Here is an 18,336-nt window from a genome sequence, read left to right on the forward strand (position 1 = left end):
TGTATCTGACTGTAGAGGGTTCCTGTTTTTATATGGCTTTTTAAAAGGGCTTGGTATCGAACGTCAATACTTTTGAGTGCTGACAGAAATGTGCTGTTGAGTAGTGAAAACTGTCAAGTGGAGTTGAATAGTGGATTAATCGATAAGTCGATTGACAGCAATTCATGTAAGTAATTTTTTAAGCACAAATGCTAAAGATTCAGTTGTTCCAGCTTCTCAAATGTGAATATATGCTGGTTTTCTTAGTACTCTATTATAGTAAACTAAGTATATGTGGGTTTTTGACAGTTGGTTGAACAAAACAAGCAATTTAAATATGTAAACTTGGGCTTTGGAAAATTGTGATGGACATTTTTCACCAAACAATTATTGAGAAAGTAACATCAAATGCTTTGCAGGTCTTGTTTGCATGTTCTTTGATAAGATATTTCCTGATTTATATCATAATTTTGCCAATAAATAGTATTTTATTTGGTTAAAACAGACCCTCATTTCTGCAAAGTTCTTGTATGGCTGTTTACATTAAGGCACCCTTTAACACTGCTGTCACAGTTGTACTTGTGATTTAATAAATAAAAACTAAGAAACAATATTGACAAGTCTCCCAGTGTGTGATGATTCACTTAAGTGTTTGTTGCTATGTGGTTCCAACCTTTTGTCAGCACCCAAAAATGCGCTCTTGTGAATGCTGAAGACAAAGTAATCCTTTTAAACACTGCTGTTTCCGAGGCGTTTGTTTTGCTTTGCTCAAAAGAATGTGTTTATAACACTCAAAGAAACTCATATATCTTATTCTTACCAGTATTTAAACATTTCAAATGATTCCTAGCTCTACAAAGATGTGTTGTACCTCCATCAGTCCACTTTAACCACTTTCACTCAGAACATTGCACACAAAGTTGTCTCCATTATGGAAATACAACTATATCCACATTAGAAACACACAAACTGGGAACATAATATGTCTCTGGATCACACAGTGAAGTGTCTAACTGCTGTCGCTCTCTTGTCCTGTGTGCACAGTGTATTCTGGGATCTGTACTGCGCCGCCCCGGACCGGAGGGAGACATGTGAACATTCCAGCGAGGCCAAGGCTTTCCATGACTATGTGAGTGAACTTAACCAACCCTTCAGTCCGAGGGGCACAAATATACACACATCCACCACTTGGACGCACACGCTCACACATGCTTGTGAGCACATACAAGCACACGCAGAGTGTGTATCAGAGGGAAGGGATTATTCTTTCTGTGATAATGCTGCTGGTTCTTGTTTTGACATGTCTGGTCTGCCTGCTGCAGCCTCTGTTCTGGATGGGACAGACTCTGAGCCAGACGTCTGAAGTAGCATGCTTTTAAAAATGCAGCGCCTATGAACACCACTTGTATATTTTATGGGAAAGCCCTTAGACTTCCATGTTTGAATTTTTAAAGTCTAACAGAGTGTCTTCATGCCATTCTGCTACATTCACATGATCAGCCTTGATTAGATCAGTTTTCTAACATCTGCCTCAGCCGCATAACGCTAGCTCATCTGCTGGCCGCACTTCCTCAAACTCTGACCCCTGACCCCTCAGGTCTTAGCGAAACTGTCGGCCTGAGGTGAAAGGTCACAGCACTGCCTTGCTATTTATTGGTCCACTCGAGGCTTCAGTAAAGGTCAAAGCACATAAAGCAGCTGGCTGATCACACAAGCACATTAACCCACACATTCACAAACAATACATATACACATAGACACATTTAGAGCTGGACAGGCTTTGCTTGTTGTGGCTGCAGGGTGATGAAAGGTCAGGGTCCACGGCCCCCTTGACCCTCTCATCTTCTGAAGAGTTGGAGCAGTCGATCAGTAACCTATCGAACACATGCACACACGCACAGAGCTGATTGATGTGTGAGTGGATCGACTACAATTGAAAGTCTTTGTTGGTCCAGCTCTCATTATTGCAAATAGCCATATTGCGGTGTCTGTGACCCTCACAGACTTAACCTTCTCACTCTCTGTCAGTTTGGGTTTTAAAATGGATTTCTATACTTTACCTTGAACGTCTTCCTTTTTGGCTTGTCCACACTATATTAAATATTTACACTGTGTTGTATGAGACGTATTTGACTAAGGATTACATGGGTGTTAGGATGTTGACTGGACAGACTGCTTCAAATACTAGATTATCATTCCACCTGGGCAGAAGTGAAACCTGAAATGGATTAGAGGCTCTATTCTTACCATACGCTCTTCATTCAGGCTGTTTTAGCCCATAGCCAGTCACCCATTCAGTTGAACTCTCTTATGAGGTTTGACAGCAAAAGTGTGAGTACTTGTCAGCTGAACAGATTACATTTGTTGTGCATGTACTATGCATGTGTGTGTGGACACGAGTTGATGTGTGTGTCTCTGCGCCCGCCTGTCTGTGTGTGTGCATGTGTTGGACCACCATAAGATTAATTACATGGTTAATTAAACCTAGTAGTTAATTAAATCTGACAACTGTGTCTAATTAATCTAAATGCAATATAATTTCCTACACCTTTCTCCAGAGGTAGGCCAGCTGGATACCTGCATGTCAGCTCTTTAGTGGCTCCGCTTTGACAGGCCTGGTCAATATATGGCTGAACGTCAAGCTTCAAATTCTGCGGCTATAAAAGACACATTTTAAAAGTCAGTGTGTTTTAGTCTCCGGCTACATAAATCAGTCAGCTGAGAGTCAAGATCACTAATGCTGCTGTATATTTGACCATAGAGGGAATAAACCAAATGTAGACTTCCAATTGTAGTGTAGGAATTGATCTACTGGAGTACATGGGACACTATGAGGTCTTGTGAGCTCGTTGTTTTAACAGACACGCATAAATTTGTTACAGTTCAAGGATTCAGACAGTGTTGTTTGACCTTCTACCTGGTTCAAGTTCAGGAGGTCAGAGTGTGTGAGCTGTCTGACTGAGAGGGCTGATTTATTAGTGATGCATTTGGAAAAAAAACATTATTAATATAAGCATTAGTTGTTAGCCTTTAACTCAGTATTCCATTTTTAATTTCCCCTTATGTATCGTTAAGGTTGGAAAAATTATCTTCTTTCATCTTCTTTCAACTCATCATTGAAGCTCTATTTTCACTGAGTGAAATATTCAAATCCAAGACTCCATGATTTTATTGTTTCACAGTTTCAACAAATGGGAATATTCTGCATGTCTTATGCATCATTTTTTACACATTTCCCCAAAATTCAGACCCATATACAGTATTTGCTTTCTTTGGTAAATTTGGGATCTAAAATTATGCGTCTCTGAACAGAGTTTGACTGCACAGTATGAGTTGATAATGACAGACCCAGGGGGCCACTGCTTTTTAGTGATGCTGTTTTATAATAAAGGATTTTTTTTTTCTTTGATTTGGTCTATTGTTGATTGTAAATGCTGGAACTTTAACCCAAAGGCACAGTCAACAGTAAAGCATGACAACGAAGTGTGTGCGTATGCACAGAGGGTGTGGCAGAGGCTCTGATGACAGTAAAATGCAGAAGTAGGTGTGTGTGTGAGCACACGTGCTTTTGCGACTGTTACCATGTGTGTGTGTGTCTTTGTGCGTTTGTGTGACAGAGAGGGAGAGAGAGTGTCAGGGTCGAAGCGTGTGAATCCCCAGGGTGATGAGGGGTCTGTCTGTCTCTGATTAACTCTGGCTCCTTGGTCCCCGCAGACAGACGGCCTGATCAAGTCTCTATCACGGCCCCTTGCTGATAACGGCTCCCTCATTCCCCCAAGTCCCCCTGGATCACAGAGTGAAAAACAACACGGGTCCCAGGAGTCGCAAGCACTCTGCTCTGTGTGTCTTTCAGCAGGAACAGTGAAAAAGGAATGTGTGCAAGATAAATTGGTTTGTTTTTATTTATGTTTTAAATTTTTTTTTTATATTCTTCTCTGGTAGCTATGCTGTCAGTTTGTTGTGGATAACAATGAGAAAATATCAGTGCTGTGCTATAAAATTGATATTTAGAAATACAGTTTGCTTATTTGTTTCCTCGAACTAATCTGGTTGCTAGGCAACATTGAGCCAGAGTACAGTCTTAGTTACAGATTTGGTTTGGCTCAGCACAGTTTGGCTCAATTTGGCCCGGTTTAAAGACACCTCTTACTCAGCCCTGTCCTACTGGCCCCATTGTGAGCGATGATGTAGACTTTGTGGACTCTCCAGTTTGGGAAAGATAATGGAATATAATGTGCTAATCCTCAGATCTGGGGACTGGTTGACAGCTAATCCAGGGGAATGTGGTGGGATTGGAGCCCTGGCCACACTCCCAGAACTGGAGGCCTCTGACTAGCTGGATCGCTGGTTGGTTTCACCCCTGGATGGTGAATGTGCAATCATAGCCACTCGAACTCACGCGTAAACACTCGCACATGCAGGCGCGCTTGTGTGCATATCACACACCCACACTCATATGCAAATGAATGCACACACTCAAAGTGAGCGAGATGATACTGTATCATAAAGAGCTGGAACAGCCTGAAGTCTTGTTCCTCTGTAAAGCAATTTAAGTGGTCTCTCTTGTCGTCTTAATTGTTGGAGTTGTGTTGCTGTCCTTCCTCTTCACATTGCCTTTTAATCATGTTTATTTCCTAAAAGAGATCCGCACATCTTATAGTCCTCTTTTCTGCTGGAATTTCGGTGTTACTCAAAAGAGTACTTTGTTGAGGAAACGTGTTTGATTATAAGAACATGGCACGTCTTTAGTAACTCAATATGAATGATTAAAGGACGGGAGCTTTGTGATGAAGAAAGCATACATATTGACGAGTGAGCAGACACACACACACACACACACGCATTCTTGCTCACATTAAAGCAGGCAGAAGAATGAGTCTCTGTTTCTCTGACACACACACAGACAGACAAACAGTCTTTCAGGAAGTGATACACTGGCCTTGTTGTTGCAGACATTTTGCTTCGCCCCAGCCAGAGGTCGCAACCCCGAACATCTGCGATTCATGCCAATCTGGGTACACTGCCTGCGGAGTGTCACAGATTTAGTGCCACAAGTGCGTCATAAACATCGCAGTGCTTCACTGACTCCACTCGGCTCTCGGCTTATTGATGAGAACTGTCATTATGATGGTTGAGATGGAGGAGTCAAATATGGGCATCGGAACATTTTCTTTTCAACATCGCACCTTGTCCAAAAATAGATCACGTTAGGAAAAACCAGTATAAAAACAGCTGTGAATTTGATCTAGTTCTGAAATGATTAGCCGAAAGTTAATGATAATCATTTAATCATTTAAGTCGTATATCGAGCAAAAATGCCAAATGTTCACTGGTTCCAGCTTCTCAAAGGATGAGGATTTACAGTTTTTCTCTGTTTTACATCATTGTAAATTGAATATATCTGTATTTTTGACCATTTTTTGGACAAATGGAGCAATTTGAACATGTCCAAAATTGTGATGAGCATTTCTTACTATTTTCTGACATTTATAGACTGAATGATTAATCAGTTTACTAACAATTATTTTCATCATTGAAGCATTTTGTTTATATAAATAGTGAAACATGCCCAACACGATTTCCCAGATACCAAATGTGTCTACAAATGTGTTGTCTGACCATCAGGCCAAAACCCAACGATATACCATCATATATGACAACAAAAGGAGCAAATCCTGACATTCAAGAAGCTGGAACTAGCAAATGTTTGGCATTTTTGCTTGAAAAATGACTCAAATGATTAATCAATTATCAAAATTGTTGCCGATTAATTTTCTGTCAATTGACTAATCGATTAAACAACAAATTCTTTCAGCTCTGACTCGATTAATCTAAACAAAAGAATAATGAAAATAAGCAGCCCTCATGTGATCCGTTCCCAGCATGCAGTGTGCAGACAGTAGATAGATGGAGGTGCACTGTTGGCTGTTGCCTGGGGATTCTTTGAGAGGGTTAAACATTTGTTAGGCTGGACCACAGTAACAGGTGGCACAAGGGGAGGAGCTGCACTCTGTAAACAACCGCTGATGGCCAAGCCTTTGTCTGGACTCTGTGTGTGATTTTTGTGTGTGTTTTCCATCTCCACAACTCCCTGTGTTGCCGTACCAGGTGCTCGCTCGCCTAATTTTAATGCCACACGTCTGCTGAAACCCTTCCTTCCCTTTCCTAGCTGTCTTTGTCTCTGTCCTTTTATTCGAAGACAGAATTTACTCATCCTGCACCGTTTTTTCCTGCTTCAGTTCCTCTCAGGTCTTTTTCACCGCCAACAATTCCCCCCCCCGTTCTTTCTTTCCTTTCCTCTCTGTTCGCTCCCTTTCTTATTTCTCCCCCTCTCTCCTTTTTTCCTCCCTCCCTCCCTCCACCCTCCCCCTCTCTCAGAGGAGATTGATTGGGTAATCTGGCTAGGTGCCAGTAGTGCCCGCTTTCTTGCTCGGGGGAAGGAGAGAAGCGGGGGCGACATGACGACATGCAGGAATAATAATAACATCCATAATATAGGCAGAGTAGGTATGGATGGAGGGATGAAGAGGAGAAAGAGAGAGCAGAGGAATGGAGCCGGTGTTGGCACAGCGATGTCTCCTTTATACAGATTCTCCTGGCCATTTTTGATTTCAATATAGCCTACACACAAACGGCATGCCACAACATCGTGTCTCCATTTCTGTTCGTCTCTATCTGTCTCTCTATCTTTCTGTCCCCCCCCCCCACCTCTTTCGTTTGCGCCTGTGTCGTCTTTTAATATCAAACAGTGCGTGGAGTGCAGTCTGCAGGCAGACGGGCGGTGAACGAGAGGACGCTGTCTTTGTGTGCCGTTGTTTACCTTTGTTACCGTCTAAATGAAAAAGGCCAGTTGGCTCCTCTGTCTGTGTATACCTTTCCGTATCTGAGGGAAGCAACAAAGCCTGAAAGTGCTGCCCTCAAGCTGTGTGTGTGTTCGGCTGGAGGTCTGGAAGTGACAGAAGCAGAAGATCAAATATTGTTTATGATTCCCTTCCTCGCAGGTTCATTCTGGGCAAGTTTAAGATGTGCTGTGGTTTAGCATTTGATCTTGACTCCGCAAGCATGGGCTCCCGGATCTGTGTTTGACACAGACAGACATGAAGACAGACAGATGGAGACGACAAACCGGGGACAGAGACAGAAAGATGAGCGACAGAGGGGAGAAGAGGAGGAGAGGCAGAGAGCATAAGGGAGCTGGAGAAGGAGGAAGGGAGATGTGTCAGTGTGCAGGAAGAAAGAGGTGTCTAAAGACACTGGGGACTCTTTTTGAAGTCTGCATTTTTCATAGTTTTCTGAGTTTTGGTACTAGCTATGCATTGCATCTTTGCTAGCCAAAGCAGCGTAAATGCCATGAATCCACCTGAGCAAAGTTATTGTAGAAGCCAAACCCTGCAGCGTTTACTTTCCCTCCTTGCATGCAGATTTCCAACCCAGTCCCATTTAATTTCCCTAACCCAGTTACCCATGAATGCCCTCTTAGTTGCAACATCATCATCCATAAAATTTAAACGGATGCTTTAAATGAATACTACTTTCTGGGAAATAGTGGAAACTCCTCGGGGCATTTGTTTATCTCTCCCAGTGAAACTGGGGTGAATGCTGCCAATTCTGTTTCATTTTAGTCATTTTCAGGAAATAAATTATGGTTCAATAATTAAAAAAAGCAACATTCATCACTTTTTTGCCTCGACTGTAACCAGTTTACTGTGGAGAATTGAAGTGAGCAATTTGTCATGGGGCTGGAAGTTCGAGGGCGACCTTCCATGCCAGAGGTGTTTGTGTCTGTGGGATCTTGTCTGTGGTGTTTTCTCCTGCCAAGCATGCATTTCCTGACTCTGCACATGCGCGCGCACACACACACACACACACACACACGGCCTCTCTGTCACCATCTTTGAAGTTCCCCGACAGTGGTGACTGCCAAACCACATTCACTTACAGTATCCATTTATCCATTGTGTAAAAAGACCCTGTCCTGAACAAAATGGCATCAATTACTGCAACTATGATGCTTCTGCTTAATTTGAACTTTCCTTTGGAAACCTGCACTGACTTTTTTATAACTGTCTGCGGGGAGAGGGCAGAACAACCTGGTATGATGTTCTAACACCATCAGGTAACTCTGGTTCACGTCCAGTCGACTTTTCCGCCTGTGGAGCTCCCTGTTCTCTCTTCCCAGAGCAAAGCTTGGAGTAGCACTCCATTGCTGCTGTTCCTCATTAGGTCTAAAACACCGACGATGGTTACAAGGATTGTCAGACGGGTCCCAGAGAGTGAAACCTATCTTTAAACATACACTCCTGTTCGTTAACTCGGGGAGTTGAGAAGCCATTTTCTTCTTTTACGCCAACTAAGTCCCTAAATTAAATCAGCTCACAGTGGAGCTGCTCTAGTGGACATAATATGAGAGAAGTTTGATTTTTAAGACAAGCTTGATTGCGTGCTGTTGTACAGATCCAGGAGTGCATGAGGAACTTAGTGTTTGGCAAACTGGCAAAAAGTAGAGGACATGAAGGACTGGGACATTCTGTGAAAGTGTGTGAGGACACTTTTTTAAGGCTGCAAGATTATGGATTAAACAGGATTCACGACATTTGAGATAAAGATTTTCACTCACTGCAAAACACAAACACTGCATATGTCCTTAGCAATCCAAAAATATAAAATATAACCCGTTATATAAAAGAAGGCCAAATTATAATAGTCCTTCACCAAGTGATAGGGATTTTTCTGCATAATATGTCTTAAGGATGGTGTCGAGTACAGGGACACATTAAAACAGATACAGAGGTTTGTGAAGTGGTGCCAAGGGTGAGGTTTAGTTTCAGAAGTGTGTGGGGGGACACAAGTTAAAAAGGCGGGGGAGTAAAAAGTACTTTTAAAAAAAAATTTGTCAGCCTGTAGGTCGCCTGAGAGGTGAAACTCAAAAACAGTATTCACTCATTGCTTTGAGCGAACATTAATAACTGAAAGGGACTCAGATGAGTGAGTGTTTCTCAGATCTGAACTGTGGTGGCAGGACAGTCAAGAACAATGTCCAGAGAAGTTTCGTAAGAAAATCAACCTGAAACTGTGAAAGTGACAAACATAGGATTTTGAAAAGTGAGGGTGAGCCCAATGGAAAATATGCTCTTGAGTGGAGCGGCAGGATGGTTTGTGCTGGACTCTTTGTAGATTTCCTCACAGTATTTTGTGGGGATACTTCCCCTGCTTTTATAAATTTTAGGTGTTGCTGCCAACACACTGATTGAGTTTTGACTGTTGTTGTCTTTAAACCCAGAAATGTTCCACACAACAGAAAATGAACAAATTTCGTTTGTTTCCTCATTACCACCACTAACAGGGTTTGATGACTTGTTTTCTCAGTGACCAAACATTCATGTCATAGATGTCCTAAAAGTTAGTTTGCAGCTTTTACTTCCCCTCTCTCCTGTCACTTCATGTGGTCTGCTTGATTATTCCACATGTTGCATGCTTGTATTTAACTGACTTAAAATGCAAATGCAGCAGATTTCAGTTGCTTTGAGAAATGAATAAATGTGTTTAATCAGTAAGTAACTTCAGCTTCACTTCCTCCCTCAAGTCACAGCTGCTTCTCTGTTTGACACACTCAGAAGTTTGAGTTTCATGCTTTTAAACACTATAACAATCCTTTTTCTAAAAATCTGTCACTCCTTTTTCTTTTCTTCCTCATGTCTTTGTCCACTCTTACAATCTTTCTCCTTCTCACACACACTCATACACACTTTGTGCTGCCCTTTCTCCTTCGCCTCTGCCTCTCTTTGTGGCAGTGGGCAGGCTTGTAGCTGGCAAACGTTGCAGCCTGGCACAGTGTGCCCCTGGCACAGCGTGTGCGTGTCTCTGTGTGTGTGTCTGCTGTCTGCTGCACAGTTCTGCCAGTCCACCAGTCTCAAGTACCAGCTGGGCACCCAAACTCACAACCAAAATAAACTGGCCTCACTATCAATGAGCCCATGATGGGCTGAAGCGTGTGTGCAGAAGTGCGGTTGCTTGTGTTAGTGCGTGCATGCATATGTATGTTCCTACGTGTCTACGTGTTTGTGTGTGTGTGTGGTGCTGATCGGACACCCTGCTTATTAAGTCTCATTGAACCGAGTGGTGAAACAAACACAGTCCTTTCTCAGATGAATGCCTGAGATGTTCGCCTGTCTCAACTTTGCATTACACTGAGGCCCTCCCTGCTAGGATTAAAGACTAAAACAATTACAAAGCCTTATTTGCAATTCAAATTCTCCTAAATGCAGACTTAATCCCCATTTTCCAAAGGCAGCAACACTGAGAGGCAGAATAAATGTGTGACAGAGATCCAGTTCAAGCCTCTGTCGGGGTTTCTGTTGCTAAAATAACACTTATAAGTTATAGGGGGGATAATGAATGTGCTTTGAGCTGGTTGAGTTATATTCATAGAACAGTTTGTTTCTGTTAAAAGCTTGTCTTTGTAATGACGGGATAAATGCATCAGAATCACCAGGGGAGTCGCTGATTTTCACACCGCTTGTGCTGAGAGACGTACTCACATCCTCGGGAATATTTGCATTTTGTTTTATTTGCATGCGTGTGTATTTACATATTCACATACGTGTGTGTTAAGGTGCGAAAGTGTCCTGATGGCGGGATGCAGTGAGCGTGCTTTACTGCTGCCCAGGGTATATTTACAGACAGTGACTTTAATGCAGTGTAATGATTATTTTTATTCCAGGTACTTCGGCAGCCCTTTCACTTTGAGTGGAATGACTCCCCATTGGCCCACTGATTACCTATGTGGCTGCTGCCACACCTGGCTCCTTCAGCTCTTCCCTCTCTCCACCATTATACCTTCAGAACCTCCCTCCTTTCATTATTACACCTTCATCTGTTCACTCCCCCCCCGCTCTCTCTCTCTCTCGCTTTACCTTTACCCATCGTCTACATTCAACAGTGGTCTACACCTTCATTTTATTTGGCCTCTTTCTCTTTATCATCTCCTCATCTTCCTTCCTTTCCTTCCCTCAATCATTACACCTTTACTCCTCTACCTTTCCAGATTTAGCGCTATGATTTCAACCTGCTGACTGTATCTACCTCTGCACCTTCATAACTTTTCTTTTCCTCCTCCTTCCTTCCTGCTTTAACACCTTAAAGCATGAAAACATGCTCTTTTACTGTTGCAAGTCTGTGAAGTTGTTTGCAGAGGTGTGCATAGATGTTGGCCAATATGCTTCTGTGTATGTGTACTGGATGGCAGTGCCACATATATCAAACCAAAATGCACATGAAATAAACAAACTTTGCAAAACAATAACAAAAAATCTATTTAAAAATAAATATAATGAGCTGCCTAAGTGTGTTTACCATTTGGTTTTATGTTTCAGAAAGTTAAGTGTTAGATGCACAGGACTCCAAATACACACAACATGTATCTGCGATTCAGGGGTTTTGCATGTTCCTTTGCAATCCTCTGCAACAGTTACCCTGAAAACCCGTTGATTAAGTGTCTTTTGGTAAGCTAATTTTCAGCTACGCTTACTGTACCACTTTCCTAGTAAACTGAGTTCCCTCCTTTCTTTATGCCCTCTATCTGCCCATCATCAGGCTTTTGTCTTCTTGGTTAAAAACGTGACTAACAAGAGGAAATACTGCCATATTTATGATTACTTTGGGGATAATGAAAGTTATTAAAACAGAAGACCATGTAAATGGATCATGATGTGTTTGAAGGGAAGATGAACTGCCCACAATTTCTTTCTTTTCCTCCTCGTTTCAAGTTAACATCGTGTTTATTTTCTAATCTTGCAGGAGAGTGTCTTCCTCTCCTGCTTTCCATTTTACTGAATCTTTCTCACGGCTCTCACCTTGAGTTTGGTTGTACACCACTGTTCTTTAGGAAGAGAAAAGCAGCTTACCCAGACTGCTTTAGCGGTTAACACAACATTACCTTTGGAACACTTCTAATTGTAGCTAGATTTTAAGCTTGTACTCCCACATTGAGCACAAGGTGAAAGTTTTATTTTTAGACTCCATTAAGAGTAGTGCATCTTATAAGGTCATTTACTGTATAGAAACCTTCTGAAGCCATTTCAAATCTGCTGGTTAATGACAACCTTGAAATTATTTGGAAGGAGTAGTGAGTTAATGTTTCATGGAACTATTTTAGATTTTTAGACTTAAAATATCACTCCTTCCACCTCATTTATACACTGATGTAACTGTCGTTACACTTTCAAGCACACAGACACACTGAAGAACGCTCAGTGTTATGACCTTTAATTGATTGTTAGCTCAAAAATTATATATAGATTATAATAGATAGAGATTTTAAAAATTGTGTCTACCCATAAGCTAGTCCTCTACACACCTACACATCCGCCCACAACACTTATATAAATATACAAACATATAAGTCACGTAGCTTTGAGTGTCCATATTAGCCTGTGCTCACTATTTTAAAGCTGTATTTTCGAGAACCTGCTAATGGCTCCGCATCAGGCTATGAGTAGCTGCCGCTGAATGTTACACCAAGAATTTGTTAAGAATGGGATGGAGTCGCTATTGTTGTGTATTTATACTTTACATTATTAATCGACAGTACACAGACAGTGATCATTTTCATAAAGAATTGATTCTCTACAACCAGTATTGGTATATTAACAGGAAGTTTGTTATTAAAACAGACTTTTGGAAAGAAAATCACTGAGAAGATTTTTCTGTCAGTAAAAACAATAGGGCTGAAAATAGAAGTGTTTATATATTAGTGTATGTGTGTGTGCATGTGACTGTTTGATGTTTTCCCCCTGAGTGAGCTGCACTGCAGCTATTAGCCAGCCATAAGGTCAGCGCAGGGTCAGACGCTGCCCCTCCTGCAGTTTAGGGCTTATTCTTCCATGAAGGCCGGAAAATCTAAAAATCCACATCATGTACTTAGTAACAAGTGCAACGTGTGAACTTCCAACCTCGACTCTGCTGTCTGGATGTAAGCCTCCAAATCAGTTATTTATATCTCTCATGATTAAGTTCAGTGGATAAATAGGGCAGCACATCTGTTTACTGACTGTTTGGACTTATTTAAGCTTCAGTGTGCATTCATGTATGTATGTATGTATGTGTGCATCCATAAAAAAAAGGAGTATCCAAGGACTAAAAGTTACACTGTGTGTGTGTGCACATGCTCACGTACTATACGTGTTATTCCTCTTATGTGTTCCGTCTGCGCTGTCTGATCTGTTTTTACCACATCAGATCTTTTCTGTAAAAAGCGGCATTTGGAATAGAGAGATCCACAACACTGCACTCTGTTGCACTCTGAAAAGGTCAGCTTTCACTGAAGGAGTGTGTGCGACCAGCCGACGCTCTGCAAGTACGAGAGAGAAGAGAGAGATGTTTCTCGTGAACAGTTGGACCAGCTCGGTTTGGTTGGATATAGTATAGATTCCTGCTTTGTGTTGACTTGGTTTGGACAATGGTTTGAGTTTCTTCCTCTTTGTAAGAAAAGCCGTGCTGTGCTGAACTGAGCTGCTCTCTTCTGTGCTGAACTGTTTTGCTGGATGCTGTAATCTCTTCAGTGCATGGCCAGATTACTGTCTGCTCCATATTGTCTGGTAGCAGGCTGCAGGATGGAGAGATGGCAGCAGAGAGGGAGGGATGGAGGAGGCTCTGATTTGCTGCTACATAAGAAAGATTACCTTTTTTTATGTATCCATCTGGACGTTTGCTATATTTGGTTGTTTGTCCAGTTTATTTGTTTATGCATAAACCTTATGAGATTTCAATCTAGATAAATCAAAGCTGAGATAAGACATATGTGTTATATCCCAAGAGATGTCAACCAAATGACTAAATCACAATGTAACATAATTATGATTAGATAGTATTAAAATATGTGTAGAATTCCCTTTGTGACTGATACTGTAAATTCATTGTGCTATTTATCCAGAACATGAAATCTTTTTTTTAATTGAATGATGTTCAGTAAAGAAAAATAAAGAAATTTGAGTATTCATTCATCCCCCCCCCACACACACACACACGTCTTCCTCTCCATCTCTTTCTGTCTCCTGTGCACTCCGTGCAGAAATGATTTCCATTCCTGCTGAATTAATGAGGTTCTGCTGAACTGAGAAAAGGCACACACAGAGAGGCAGACACACACACACACACACTGACGCAGGCAGGGAGACACACTTACACAGTCACACACACACGCATTCTCACAGGCACATATCTACTATAACCATATTTAAGTCCTTGTTCACAGTCACACATGCACACAGCGATCCACTGAAGCTTGGCCACTTTCTGCCGTTTCAAAGCACAATCAGTATTTGGTTTTAAAGTAAATTTGAAGAAATGTAGACAGAGATAAAGAGATGGACAAAAATCGTGAATGAAGCTGAATCTGAGGCCCGACAAAATCTACATGCAACTGGTATAGTTTCAAGTGCTGGTTTTATAGTGCACACAACACACACACATATGAACACAACACATATACACACAAACATGCAGCCTCATGACTCGGACCCCATAGCTGGGCCCAGTCACCATGGCAACACACTACTGTGTATTAAACACTACAGTGGTTTGGGACTGTTGGAGGTTGTTAAACACCCCCAACCCAGTCCTCTCAGTCACACACATTTACACACATAAATTTCAGTGTAGGTTTCCTCCTGTCATTCCACGACAGTCTCTGTCTCTGCTTGGATTGAAGTCAATCTTTACCTTCACTTTGCTCCTGATACTCATTTTCATTAACTAATGGCCTCATGCAACACTCAGGTGAACAGCCAAACAGACACAAAGCTCTCCCCCATCCAAAGGCCTGTTGAGCTGACGGGTGGCTCAAGTCTGCTTCATGCATTGTAAACACAGACAGTAGAAACACACGTGAAGGAGCACGCAGTCAAAAGGATGTAATTGCGGTGCAAGCGGCTGTTGTTATGTGCCAGCTTGTGCACCACATGAAAGCTCGATCAAGGACTGGCTGAACAAAGAGGAGCAGAATGTACCGACTGATTCTGCTGAGGTTCTTCCTTGTTGAGCTGATTTTTCCTAAAGCACAACTAATGTGTGGAGTTTTCAGGTGTGCAGCCTTCATGGGGAGCGCGAGAAGCATGAACACAGAGGCACACAGACCACATCTGGTCACATGTGAAGCTTGAAACAAGTGAGAGATTCTTTAGGTAACACTGACTGTATGCATACTGAGCTTTCTTTCTTTCTTCCATTCATTCTGGCTTCCTTTCTTTGTTTTTTCTGTCTTCCCTGCTCGCTTTCTTCATTAAATGCACATGATCATCCACATTCAGCCGCGCACACACAAAACGCAACCTCTCTCCTTCTCTCCACTCTCTGCTGTCTCAGTGTTTTTCTTTCCCATTCATCATCACTGAAGCAAAGGAACCGATTCCAATTTCATGTGTTTTCATTCCATTCCTCTATTTGCTTATTTCTTCATCCCCCTGTCTCTATTTTGATCTCAGGCAACCAGTCAGCAGTCAATAATCTGTTAAATAGCATCGATCACCACCATTTAGTTTCCTGGCCAGCTACTTAGGTTGTAAAGCTGATCAATGGCTTTGAATGGGAACCACCTAGATAGCGGATTGACTGCTGGGACGCGCACTGCAATCATATCATTTGTCTTCATTTGCTGTTCAATTATTTCTTGTAATGGCTGCTGTCAAAAACAGCCCCATGCTGGCCCACAATGGCACATGAAGCCCTAAAACTGTAGAGTGCACGCTGCGCCAGCATACCCGACTCGCTCCGCTCACCTTGACTCTGCCCCCCCACTCATACTGCTGCAGCATAGGAAAAGACATTATATAGTAAACAGCACAAGACGAACAGTATCACATGTCGACATGAGTATATGGTTGTGTTCCTGTGTGTGTGGGGGGACGACGACTTGTGTGTGACTTGTGAGTGCATGCAGATGGTGCTCATGCCTGGATGTGTCGATGAAGTCTGACCCAGACTGGACTTCCTCTGCCCAAGAGCCCTTTCCTGAAATCATCAATCACTTCTTGTGGTACACATGGCTGCGTGTGTCCACGTGTGTGTGAGACTTGGAGTGTGTCTGTGGGAATTTTTGGCTTGCTTTGAGTTTTATGTAAGGTTGCAACATTTTTTAAAATTATTTATAAATAAGACTAATTATTTGCTAAAGGAATATGAGAATGCACTGGTGTTTCTTTTGAATATTAATAACAGGTGAAAGATAAAAAATACAATGTATTGTTTTCTATTATCATTTTGAGGGACTCTGGTGCATAATCAGTGGCACATTTGCATTTTCTCCAAATGTTTCTCTTCCTTTTCTTTCTCTAGAAGCATTTTCTGAGCTGTGATGGTGCAAAAAGACAATGTTTACAGTGAACTACAGTGGTCAGCATCCTTCTGCAGCAGGAACCATGGCAATGTTTGGATGCATTTAAATATAATCTGATTAAAATGATCTGCTTCTCTGAAGATCTCTGGATATTTTGGGGGAAAATTGTTAAAAATGAAAATGAGAAGACTTACTTTTGTCATTTAGTGTGTAAAATTGAAGTAATAGTCATCTAGTCAGAATGAACAAACCTGAAGTGTTGTTTTCTAATAATACAAAAAAAGGGCATGCAAATCTTAAAGTAGTGTTTGTGAACCCCTGACCAGAAGAAACAATCAGTTGTTTGAACGACCATCCAATTAGTGAAATAATAGTTGCATTAGTTATATGCTCTTTTCTCCTACTCATTAACTCGAGATCAGGCCTCATTTCAACATTAAAGACTCCCTCCTGTAGTTTTTTGTCTATAGGTAGTTAAACTGCAGGCAGGGCCTGGGCAGTCTTTGAGGGTTTTATTGTGCCACTATAGTGGGGACATCCCACTCTCATTTAGATCTATCCCGGTTCATCTGGCACCCACTTCCCTCCAACTTTCCTTTCTACTGTACCTCCCTCTTTAAATCTCTCTCACTCTTTTCTTCTCCTCCTTTTACTTCCACTGGTTTTATTGGAGAAGGAGTGTCCCCCTCCCCCTGCTTGTTTGAAGTGGCCTGCTCATATATCACAGCCTTTCCTCGCAGGATATCCTCCCTCTTCCTGCCTCTCCCTCTCTTTCTCCCTTTCTCCCTCATTCCCTCCCTCTCTCAACACCCCCCTTTCTGTCAGGAGGAGGGGAATACCTATTAACTCTATTTCTTTTCCACACTTTAACACTCTTCCCATGTACCCAGCAGACATGCTCCCACATACACATGGACGATAACGTTAGATGTCTGCACTTTACCAGCACAGAGGAGCTCAGCTTAACATGATTCAGAGTTTTTTTTTAAATGTTTCATTATTGGAATAGTCAAATTAGACAACAGAGGTGATATTGATACCTTGTAAATGTAATTGTCACATGTGTCACACTTCTAAGAAATGTTATTCCAATTTAAAGTTTTTGATATTTGGTTTTGTTTCAGACATTAAATTAGTTGTGATGTTTTTGTTGATATTTTTGACTTAGTTCCTACTTTCAGACTTGATGTGGAATTTTGCATTTATACATAACTTGAGACTTGGTTCTCAGGACTTAAGATTCCAGAGGATAGCAATACTGTGATTATAGAAACTGCCATTACACAAATTGACTTGTTTATCTTATTTGCATTAAGGTCATAATTGTAGCTTGTAACTTGATTAACAGGGCTGATATGCTCATGCTCATTGTTTCAAATTACTCTTGGCATGTGAACCTGCACACATACCTCAATGTTCACAGTTAAATGAAATACAAAGTTGTTGTAGAAAATAAAACCTTTTCTTTTTCTGTTTCTTTTTTTTTTTTTTTGGAGCGGCAGTGAATTGGCCTTTATGTGAATTAATAGCATTTTCATAATGACGCTCTGTAAAATCATCAGTGCAAAAAAGTCTCATCACCGGTAGAGTATCTTTCTTCCAGACACTAACTTGACTATCAAACCGGGGAAGTCGGGTCACGGGAGACTGTCTTCTCCATATAAACAGCATCGATCATTTGTTCAAATGCCTAAAACAACTGATGTTTACGTTTCCCAGATAAGCAGGCTCTTAGTGGTCATTCAAATCATGACTGTTGTCTCTCAGAAACAAAGGTGGAAGTAGACATTGATGTAGAACCACAAAACCACAAATGTAGTAGGTCAGGGTTGGATGTTGGACTCACAAAGTGTGTGATTTTGATACGGTAGGCTGCTGTTCACACCCAGTTTCCTATTACAGTCTGTCTTTTTTAACCATGACCATGATCTTTCCCTAACCTCATCCAAGTTGTTTTAGTTTCCTAAAGTTAACCATAACTTAACTGTAGTGGTGCAAGGTCAGAAAATGCTTAAATAGGTTGTTTT

General features: G+C 41.5%; 1 protein-coding gene across 3 annotated transcripts in view; it reads left to right on the forward strand.

Moving 5' to 3' along the window:
• Positions 1–18,336, forward strand: part of ssbp4 (single stranded DNA binding protein 4) — a 90,679-nt gene that overhangs the window by 22,838 nt on the left and 49,505 nt on the right. For all 3 annotated transcript variants that reach the window (XM_044199291.1, XM_044199290.1, XM_044199289.1), the window contains exon 4: positions 1,024–1,108. In XM_044199291.1, coding sequence (XP_044055226.1) covers positions 1,024–1,108 — 85 coding nt within the window. The remainder of the gene's footprint in view (positions 1–1,023; positions 1,109–18,336) is intronic.

Source organism: Siniperca chuatsi, linkage group LG6 (assembly GCF_020085105.1).
Source record: "Siniperca chuatsi isolate FFG_IHB_CAS linkage group LG6, ASM2008510v1, whole genome shotgun sequence".
In the NCBI taxonomy this organism is placed as follows: Eukaryota; Metazoa; Chordata; class Actinopteri; order Centrarchiformes; family Sinipercidae; genus Siniperca; species Siniperca chuatsi.